This window comes from Equus asinus, chromosome 14, assembly GCF_041296235.1.
Source record: "Equus asinus isolate D_3611 breed Donkey chromosome 14, EquAss-T2T_v2, whole genome shotgun sequence".
In the NCBI taxonomy this organism is placed as follows: domain Eukaryota; kingdom Metazoa; phylum Chordata; class Mammalia; order Perissodactyla; family Equidae; genus Equus; species Equus asinus.
In genome coordinates this window covers 28,297,644-28,307,532 of record NC_091803.1, presented here as the reverse complement: position 1 = coordinate 28,307,532, position 9,889 = coordinate 28,297,644, and the positions used below count along the sequence as shown (strand labels likewise).

Sequence of the window (9,889 nt, the reverse complement as noted above, 5' to 3'; positions counted from 1 at the left end):
CTGGTGGGGACCCCTCATATCCTTATACACACGAAAGCCTCTTTTGGACACTCATAGCGACCTTGGGGAGCTGGCGAGCCGGGCCCTCCCTCTGCTGCTGGGAAAGGCCTGGAGCGCTCCCAGGTGACACAGCTAAGTCAATGCCTTTTCACCTTGTTGGCAGAAAGCTCAGCAATCTTGACCACCCCCTGCCCTGCCCATTTGAGATAAAAAAAAATGTTTCCTATTCTGGGCCTCAAGGCCACCTCCCACCCAGGCTTTATTGCTTTCTTGGCATCTCAGGGAGCCTCTGCAGCCCTTTAAAAGGGGCAGAGCCTGTAGCGGGATCAGTGACCCTCGTCCTGGAGACAGGTGTGTTCAGAAGAGCAGGTGTGGGCTTCCCAACAAGCTCAGGAAGCAGCCAGGGTCCCTGCTGTCTCAGGTCTGATGTCTGCAGAGGTGAGTTGGCTGCTGGCCTCTGCCCCTGCAGCCTGGCCGTCCCAGAGGTTGCTGAGAATTCATTCAAGGTTGGAGCACCAGGGGCTTCTTTCTGGGCTCTCCTCCCACCTGTGTCCACTCTCTCTTTTCCTACTGTAGGCAGCCATGTCTATGTGTGACCCTGAATTTGGCAGTGGCAAGGTGAAGGAGCCAAGCATGGGGGGCAGGTCGCGTGGGTCCTGGTACGAGCGGTTCATGCAGCCCTGCCTGGTTGAACTGCTAGGCTCAGCCCTGTTCATCTTCATCGGGTGCCTGTCGGTCATCGAGAATGGGGTGGACACTGGGAGGCTGCAGCCGGCCCTGGCCCATGGGCTGGCCCTGGGCCTCATCATCGCCACGCTGGGGAACATCAGGTGAGACCGGCTCTGGCCATCAGACTGGTGCTAACCTGGGGAGCCAGGGGTGGGGAGCAAAGCTGTCCGCAGGGACCCCTGGGCACATACTCAGCATTCCCAGAGCACTGTGGATGGGCGCTGGGCTGGGAAGTCAGACTGCCTGCATTCAAATCCCAGCTCTGCAGCGCACGAGCTTTGTGGCTTTGAGCAAGTGACTCTCCAAGCCCAGCTCCCCCACCTCTAAAATGGGAACAATAGAATATTTTCTAAACTATTTCCCGAGCCAACACATATGTAGGGCTAACCATGTGCCACGCGCTTTACAGGTAGTAACTCATTTAATCCTCACAACAACCCCGTGGGGAAGTACTCTTATTGTCCTCCTTTTCCAGCTGTGAAGGAGAACCCCCACGTAACCTGCCCAAGCTTCCATGGCCAGTAAGAGGCAGAGCCGAGAGGCAGGCCCAGCGCCTCATGGGGGAGGCACGAAGTGACATGATGTGAAGAGCTCAGTCCCTATGGAGGTTGCTGTGGTCTTGTTACCTTTAGCATGGGGTTACTCCAGCCTCAGGGAAGGCAGAGACATGAGGAAGAACACACCGAGGGACTCCCCGCTAGGTCCAGACACCCCTGCAGTGTCTCCCTGTCAGACGGTGACCAGAGAGGAGGCAGGGAGGGCAGGGGTTCCATCTGCACAGCCTCGCGCGCGGGCTGGGAGCTCCTCGGCAGGCTAGCCCTCGTGCGGCCGTCTTCAGGGTGGCGCCTGGCAGGTGAGCCAGGACCCGGTCGGTCTATATTTAATCTCACTGAGAAAATAGATCTGAATAAGGAAATTAAAATACAGCTTCCCAGAAAACAGACTAGAAAGAGAACTTTAACATTTCTCTTTAAATGTTCAACCAAGCCTGCAGGTGAGATGAAAAACACAGTCTTCTGTTCTGATGGGTCTGGGGTTGAATGCAACCTCTGTCACTTCTTAGCTAGGAGATCAAGGTAAGTAGCTGAGTCTCTGTGTGCAGCAGTATAAATGGAAATAAGAGTAGTAGCTAGTATTTGTTGAGTGCTAACCATATATACAATAATATATATATATACACTTATTAATTCATTATATCTTTGCAGCAGCCATATGAAGTAGAGCATCACTGAGGCACAGAAGGTTATGTAACTTGCCCAAGGCCACATAGCTATTCAGTGGCAGAGCTGGGGCTTGAACTCAGGCCAGCTGACTGGAGAGACCCCTTACTCACCGCAGTAGACTATCTGTTGCACCAACCTTTTATTCAATCATTTGCTTTTCAACAAATACTTATCCAGCACCTACTGCGTGCCGGACACTGACTTTGAGGTTGTTAAATAGATCTAGGATAAGGCATATAAAGCACCCCACATGGCACCTGGCACATAGTAGGTGTTCAATAAATATCTGCTGAGTGAACACTGAAGGAATAAACTAGAAAGTGTCTTGATTGTTTTATCATCAGTGAGTGTGAAGTTACTCTCGGGAATCTGTGTGATGCTCCACACAGTCAGTCCTCTCCTGGTCGAGCCATGCTCTGAGTAACAGCTTCTCTCCCCATTTGGGCCCAGGAGAGGGTTCTAATCGTACAGTGTCTTGTGGGAGGCTGCCCCACCCCATCTTCATCTCTATGCTTTGACAGATCCCAGGCCGAGCTTGGTCATGGACCCAAATTTAGGCCAGGTAGGCCTGGCTGTCCCTCTCTCCACCTACTGAGTCTGAGCCTTGGCTGGTGCTTCCAAATCATGCATGAGGCTCCCCTGAGGGCCTGTGTATAGAGCTGGGACAGACAAGCTGGGCAGCTGGTCCTGAGGTGTCAGCGTGTTGGACAAAGTCCTTTTGTCCAGAACCAAGTTTCTCTGTCCAGTCTCAGCTCATTGCTCTGTGTCCATTGGGTGTGGGCAGGCCCACTGGGGGGCTTTTAACACCTGAGGGGGCACTTTGGCTCTTGTGTGACATGGAGGCTCTTGGGGTCACTTTCCCTCTTATGGGGGCATCCATTTCATGACCTAGAGAGATTTAATGGGCCAATCTCTGAGGATATCTCCCCCTTCTGAGTGAGACTGGATGGGATGCTGATGGGGCTAGCAGGATGCTGGGGCCCTCCTGGCTCTGGGACCTGGGCTGGTTGAGCATCTTGGTGAAAAGGAGGGCTCTTTTCCATGAGCAGTGGAGGGGCCGGTCAAATTGCACTGGCTCTTTGACCTCAGGTTTGACTTTGTATAACCCCCTTCACATCCCAAACTCTAGATACCAATCCCCAACCCACCCCTGAACTTCTGACCTCACTCCCAATTCCCAATGGCATTGCCATAAAGCCCGATATCAATTTTACACTCAATGCTAATCACACTTTCAGACCAAAAACGGAGATTTTATTAGTTTAGCAATTAACTAGTTAATTAGTTTGATTAGTTTAGCATCCAATCAGGAGCTCTTGTTTGGGGCCTGGTTACTTATAAGAGGAGGCTAGGATGCCTCTCTTGGGCTACTAATTTGGAGCCTGGGGTCTCATTCTGACCTACAGCCACGTCTCTGAAGGGCTGAGGGAGCTCTGGGGGAGTCTGGGAAGAGCTCAGGGGTGGTCTCCGACCACGCTCTTCCTCTGGGCCATCCTGGGGTCTGGGTGTAGGGCAGAAACAGGGCTGTTCTCTCCTCCCCGGCTCTCCCCACCTATGCCTCCCTCCACCACCAGGCACCTCAGGGAAAACGGGCAGGATTTGGTTCCCGTTTTATACTTGGGCTGGGTCCTTGACTGACTCTGGCCCTGCAAGGTCAGGCTGGGCGTCTGGTTGGGACACATTCCCTTGGGTGACAGCCTGGGCCTTGGCCTCATGACTTCCTTCTGTTTTTGTGGGTGACAGTGGTGGACACTTCAACCCTGCGGTGTCCCTGGCAGCCACGCTGATTGGAGGTCTCAACCTGACGATGCTCCTTCCTTACTGGATCTCCCAGCTGTGTGGGGGGCTGATTGGGGCTGCCTTGGCCAAGGTGGGTGATCACCCAGGGGTCTGGGCTGCTGGCTTTGGCCCTGATGGGGCTAGTGGAGTAGAGGGTAGGGTGGGAGTATACAGTTCTTTTCTGTTTCCTCCACTGGGATTGGGTGGGCCCTTTCTACTGGGGAGGGGACCCTCAAAGGGCCTTTGTTTCCCTCCAAATCCACCCTGTTCTGTCTGTGTCTGGACACAGCCATTCCCTGGACAGACCAGGAAGCAGAATTCAAGACTTGAGGTTTCTCTTCCTGAGTCCATTTCTGGCTTTGGGTACTTCTAATGTTTTTTCGTCCATCCATCCATCCATTGATTCATTCATTCATTTACATGTTCATTCACTCTAGAAACATCTCACTGAACACCGACCAAGGCTACGGGATGAACCTGGTTATTCTCTTGAGAAACTTCTGAACTAAATTCTCTGAGTGTTCTCCAGCTTGCCTGCCTTTAAACTGAGTTACTCTACCTTTGATGGGAGTTAATATTTAATTTATATCTGGAATCCTTCCACCTCAACAGGAAGACGAGCTCTTCCTCTCAGCCACAGAATTTTTAGAGCTCTACAAGTAACTCCGCAGACGAACTCCCTTCCTCCCTCTTTGCCTAACTTCCTTCCTTCTTTCTTCCCTCTCTCTCTTTCTCTCTTGCCTGTCTCCCTTAAGCCTTCAAGGGGCCCTTCAAGATGTAGGCCTTGCTTGGCATGGGTGAGGGGTTTGGGGAGGATGGAGTGTGGGGGTTTGGGGCTGGAGACGGGGGCACCCTGTCAGCCTGGCCTGGGTTTGGACTATGGCTCTTGGTGCTGGCCCATGGCAGACTTCGGTCTCGAATCCCATTTTGCTGTCCTCCCTGCCTTGGTCTCCCCACGCCCCCGCATGAGACCCTGTTCCCGTGTGTAGAATGGGACTGCGACCATCCTGCTCTGATCCTCATGGGAAAGTGGCGCCCATACTCTCCCTCAAGCCTGGCTATTTGCAAACTTGTCAAACATGACGGTGAGCAGTGCAGGGCGCAGCTGCCGGTGACTAAGGACACCCTCCCTGCACTTTACAATATCTTCTCTCGTTTAATCTCCCAACGACTTCCCCAGAAGCCGCAGACAATCCTTAGAGGACACTCGCTACCTGAGCTATGAGCTGTTACTATCATCCTCACTTTATACGGGGAAATGGAGGCACAGAGAAGTCAGTAATGTGCCTAAGTTCAGATGTGCTGGTGAGCAGCAGAGCCCAGATTTAGGTCCAGCGTCCAGAAGCTTGTCTGCTCTGCCATCCTCCCTCTCCAGGGGCTGCGACAAGCCCTGTGGCCAATTTCCTGTGAAGGTGATGGAACTTAAGCTTCAGAGCTCTCCTTGCAACAGGTCTCTTCAAAGGAGCCTTATCGGGGGCTGGCAAAGGGGTCACCTGGTCATATGTGTTTGCCAAGTTTGTAAAAGTAAGGTATTTTTGTACTGTATTATTTTTCTTAAAGAGGGTTATCTAAGTTATATAAGCTTCAGCCTCACAACACCTGGGGCCACTGCTGGGTTTTCCCCATTTTACACATGAGCAAAATGAGGCTCAGAGTAGTCCCATAGCTCACACAGAGCCACACAGTAAAAACTGGTGGAGCAGAGATGTGGACCCAGATATATCTGGCTGCACATTGGACAGAACCCTTCACGGCTGTAAAGGTTGGGGCATGCATTTTTAGGACCCCCTCCCCTCTGCTCCCAGCTGTCTCTCTACCCCTGGTGAGGCTGAGCCACTTCTCTCCACAGGCGGTGAGTCCTGAGGAGAGGTTCTGGAATGCATCTGGGGCGGCCTTTGTGACAGTCCAGGAGCCGGGGCAGGTGGCAGGGGCATTGGTGGCAGAGATCGTCTTGACAACACTGCTGACACTGGCCGTATGCATGGGTGCTATCAATGAGAAAACACAGGGCCCTCTGGCTCCATTCTCCATTGGCTTCTCCGTCACCGTGGATATCCTGGCAGGGTGAGTGTCCCTTGGCAGTGGGACTGTGGTGCCCAGTGATGGGTTGAGGCTCAGTTCTGGAGGAGGTTAGTCCTGCAGATTAGGCTCAGTTGCCAACAGAGGCCATGAAGATAATGCAAATGAGGGAAGTGGGCTCGCACTAGGCATACAATAGGGAATGGTGGGGACTGTAGCATCTAAGGAGGCCACCACTATGAAAACCTGATAAGCTACTTCTGTGTGGGAATATGGGCTGGGGTGACTGATCTTCTAATTTCACTCCAGGGAAGTCAGAAGACTGGAGTGTTATGTGGAATTTTCCAATTTTCATAGTGTCAATAAAACATTTCTGCAAGCTATGTTTGTCCAGCCAGTGGACAGTCAGGTCCTACAAAGGGCTTCCATACCCACTGTCTCATTTATGTTGAGCCTCTCAGTAGGCTTGGGAAGGGATTAAGGAGACAAGGTTGGGTCAGGGATTATTTCTCCCATTTTATATATGAAGAAACTGAGGCTCGGAGAGGACATAAGTGACTTATTTAACGTCATTGGGCAGTGGCAAATTAAGTGACAGATCTGGAACAAGAGCCCAAATCTGCTAAAGGGGATGAGGCAGCCACTGCTTAACGTTTAACTCCTTCCTTTCTCTTGGACACAGAAGCGACTCTTGCTTTCCCGCCTCTGCCCTCCAGCTCCGTGCCCTCGTTTGGGAAGCAGAGTCTGGGGAGCTGAGAGCGTGTAAAGCTGTGGCTGGACTTTGCTGCCCTCTAGTGACTCACTTGCAAGCCTACTGACTCCTTTTGACTTTGCCTACTAGACGCCGGGTTGGGGGAGGGATGAGGTCTTTAGGACCCCAGCTTGAGTGAATGGGGGAAGGATACAGACACCTGGGGAACAGTCCCCTGGAGGAGATCCTGGGCCCCAAGCTTGTGGTGCAACAAGAGTCTCCACCAGGTCAGCCAGATTAGAGTTAACATTGTTCACGAATTATGTGACATGGGTTATACACAAACGTTTTCTCATTCACTCCTGACAACAACCTATGAAATAGCTACATTCACCTCAACTGAAACACAGAGAGGTTAAACAGAGGTCACAGCTAGAAATAGCTGGGCTGGGTTTTGAACCTAGGTTGGCCTGACTCCAAAGTTCATGTAGTTGACAATTGCTTGACTTTGCTTTATCAACTTTGGAGAGGACCTGGATCCACCTTCTTTTCCTGCCATCACCCAACAGGCAACGCCTTGTTGGCCATTCTTCTAGAAGGGTGTGTAGGGAGTGGCAGACTGTATGCCCAGGGAGGAGTCAAGCCTTTCACTTCTGAATGAAAAAGAAGTGATAGCTTCTTTGCCTGTGTCTTCCTTGGAACCCCCCAGAACCCCATGATATAGTAGCTCAGAGAGGGTTTCTGGGTGGTGTGTGACATAGGCCTAGTTGGGGAAATGAACTTGAGGTGAGTGGGGCCTGGCTGGGATCCTGGTGACCTGTGTGGCTGGGTGTTTGCAGGGGTGCTGTGTCAGGAGCCTGCATGAACCCTGCCCGTGCCTTTGGACCTGCTGTGGTGGCCAGCTACTGGAACTTCCACTGGATCTACTGGCTGGGCCCACTCCTGGCCAGCCTGCTTGTAGGAGCACTCATCAGGTAGGAGTGTGACCGGGGCCACTGGTCCATTGGAGGGGGACCTGGTGACAGCTCCCAGAGCGTCCAGGGCTGGAGGGCGGGGGTCTCACTCGGGCTGGAGAAGGGAAAGAGGGAGCCTTCTTCAGAGGTGAAGATTATGGCTCTGTGCCACTTGGTTGCAAGTGACAGAAATCCATCTGAACACAGCTTAAACCATAAAGGGGAATTCATTGGCTCGCATAACTGAAAAGTTCAGAGGTAGCACTGGCTTCAGGTAGGTGCTCCAACAATGCCTTGGAACCTGATCTTTCTCACAGGCTCAGCTGTCCTCTGCATAAGCCTCATGCTTGGTTAGGCTCTCCAGTAGTGGCAAAGATGCTTTCTAGGCTTATATCCTAGCAGCTTAACAACTGCAGAGGAACTAGAACAACAACTCTAGCAAAAGTCCTGGGTCTCATGGTCGCTGGTTTGCACCGGCCCAGCTTGGGTCAGGTCTACCTCTGAATTGATCACTGTAGCCATGGGTGGCAGCACTTCTGTGGGCTATGTCTGGAGCATGAGCCTAATCCTAGAGGGGGCGTGAGGGTAACCTTACCCGAACAACCATATGGACTCAGGGTAGGGGAGAAGCAGTTCCCCACAGGGGTGCTGTGCAATTCCGGGGGGCCCTATCCACAAAGAAAACCATGTATCTGGTGCCCCAAGAACATGCACGTCAGGAGATGCCATTCACATAAAATACAATGTGAGCAGTACTCCCTGGAGTTGTGCGATAGATAATAAAGTTGAAGTATCAGAGGGAGAATATCTGCTTGACTGCTTCTCCTCGGGCTCTCTTCCTGTGAGCCTCAAGGACCTGTAGGGTCCTGTTCTTCCTGCTCCAGGCGGTGCAGGGATTAGGGTCTGGATTTGGTACAAGTTGGGCCTATGTCCCGCTGTCTGGGAGAGGACAGTCACCGGGCTGGGCTGATCTACATCACTGCCCATCGGCAGTCCTGGCTTAGCCCACGGCGCAGTGAAAAGCATCACCAATAATTCTCTGTCTGTTGCTTTCAGAATGGCAGAGATGGGCACCTTCAGGAAAAGGGCTGGAAACCAAACAGGAAAGAGTTTCTACTGCTCCCCAAGGCGATCTGGCTACTGAGACTGGGAAGGCTTAGGAAAGAACTTCCTGTCTGGAGAATTCTGGGCCTGGAGACATTGACGAAGGGCTGCGTCTCTCCTCCAGAGACTCAGAGACCTCACTGGGCCATCTTTTTCTGTAGGTTGCTCATTGGAGATGGGAAAACTCGCCTAATCCTAAAGGGACGGTGAAGCTGAGATGGTGGAATTCCTACCGCTCCAGTTGCCCTCAGTGGACCCATCCTGGACTGCAGACAGGACAGCTTCTCATTTCCTGCTAGGGCAGAGGCCCAGAGGAGCAACTGACCTGGGTCTGGCTTCTTGGATAGACAGACAACTGCTAAGTCCTGAGGATGCTCTAGGTTCTTTGAATTCCTTTGTGCTCATCAGAGCCCTCAGCCTGGGGAACATGTTGCCAGCACTGCCCCGAGGGAGGTAGAAACAGCACAACAGAAGAGTTTTTCTTGACAGGGAAGTTCCAGTAGCAGAACAGTTGGAAGAGACGGCTGTGTGTGTACATCAGCTCATTTCCCCCACCCTTTTCTTTCTCCTTCTCTTGTTCCCCGATTCTATGTATTTCCTTGCTTCCTGAGCTGCCAATCTAGCTTTGCAATAAATAGTCCAGTATTTCCTTCTACATGCTCATTGGCTTGCCTTTCATTTCAGAAATGGGAATTGCTGGGGAAGAAGCAAAAGTCTGGGCCTTGGCCGTCCTGGGTCTAGTTAGCTTGGGTCCAGCTCAGAGTCCAGTGCCAAGGTAGCTGGCCAACCTAGAGCCTGCCCCTCACTCAGCCAGCCCCATCTTGGAGCCCTGTCTGAAGCTCAGAGTCCATTCTACAGTCCAGTTTGGTCTCGAGTCAGTCAATTCCAGATCACAGACCTCAGCGCCCTGCTGAAAACCCCAAAGCGGAGTCCAGTGTCTGGTGTAGTGCCCAGTACTATCCAGGATGTGGGTCAGCCCACTCATCACACTCAGCTGGGGAGGAGAGTGGGTGCAGCGGTGGCCCAGAGCTGCAAGGATTTCCCAAGGAAATATATAATGTGCATAATATAGGGCTCGAGAGACAGTGATATTTGTATGGAAGATATGAATATAAGAATAAGAAAGGATAAAAAGATATTCTGAACTTCCCACTTTACAAGTAGAGTGTGCATCTTCTCTGTAAGAATTTATGGGTCGTTTATGGAAGATGATCATTATAACACCACAAAGAAGTGCTAGGGAAAACCAATCCTCAACATCAAACGAAAACTCACCCACTTCTACAAGATGAACAAAATGCTCGCCTGAGTAAAAGTGAAGAATATGCTCACTAGAGAAATTCACCAAGACAGTTAGAGACTGCCTACTGAGAAAATGGACACGATATCCC

The 9,889-nt window shown here is 51.8% G+C and overlaps 1 protein-coding gene across 2 annotated transcripts; it reads left to right on the top strand.

Moving 5' to 3' along the window:
- Nucleotides 1–281: 281 nt before the first annotated feature.
- AQP8 (aquaporin 8) lies at nt 282–9,153 on the top strand. Of its 2 annotated transcripts, none has more exons than XM_014834143.3 (6): nt 282–438; nt 577–830; nt 3,696–3,822; nt 5,581–5,795; nt 7,281–7,415; nt 8,660–9,153. In XM_014834143.3, exons 1-6 carry the CDS (start codon nt 427–429, stop codon nt 8,706–8,708), a joined length of 792 nt encoding a protein of 263 aa, XP_014689629.2. In that variant the 5' UTR covers nt 282–426; the 3' UTR covers nt 8,709–9,153. The 2 variants fall into 2 exon arrangements, with proteins under 2 accessions (XP_014689629.2, XP_014689627.2); XM_014834141.3 differs by lacking the exon at nt 8,660–9,153 and adding an exon at nt 8,451–8,653.
- The last annotated feature ends 736 nt before the right edge of the window (nt 9,154–9,889 follow it).

Excerpts from the sequence above, each read along its gene's own strand:
- AQP8 (XM_014834141.3), top strand. Across the intron at positions 831-3,695 it reads GCCACGCTGGGGAACATCAG|TGGTGGACACTTCAACCCTG; the intron begins GTGAGACCGGCT and ends TGTGGGTGACAG. Across the intron at positions 7,416-8,450 it reads CTTGTAGGAGCACTCATCAG|AATGGCAGAGATGGGCACCT; the intron begins GTAGGAGTGTGA and ends TGTTGCTTTCAG.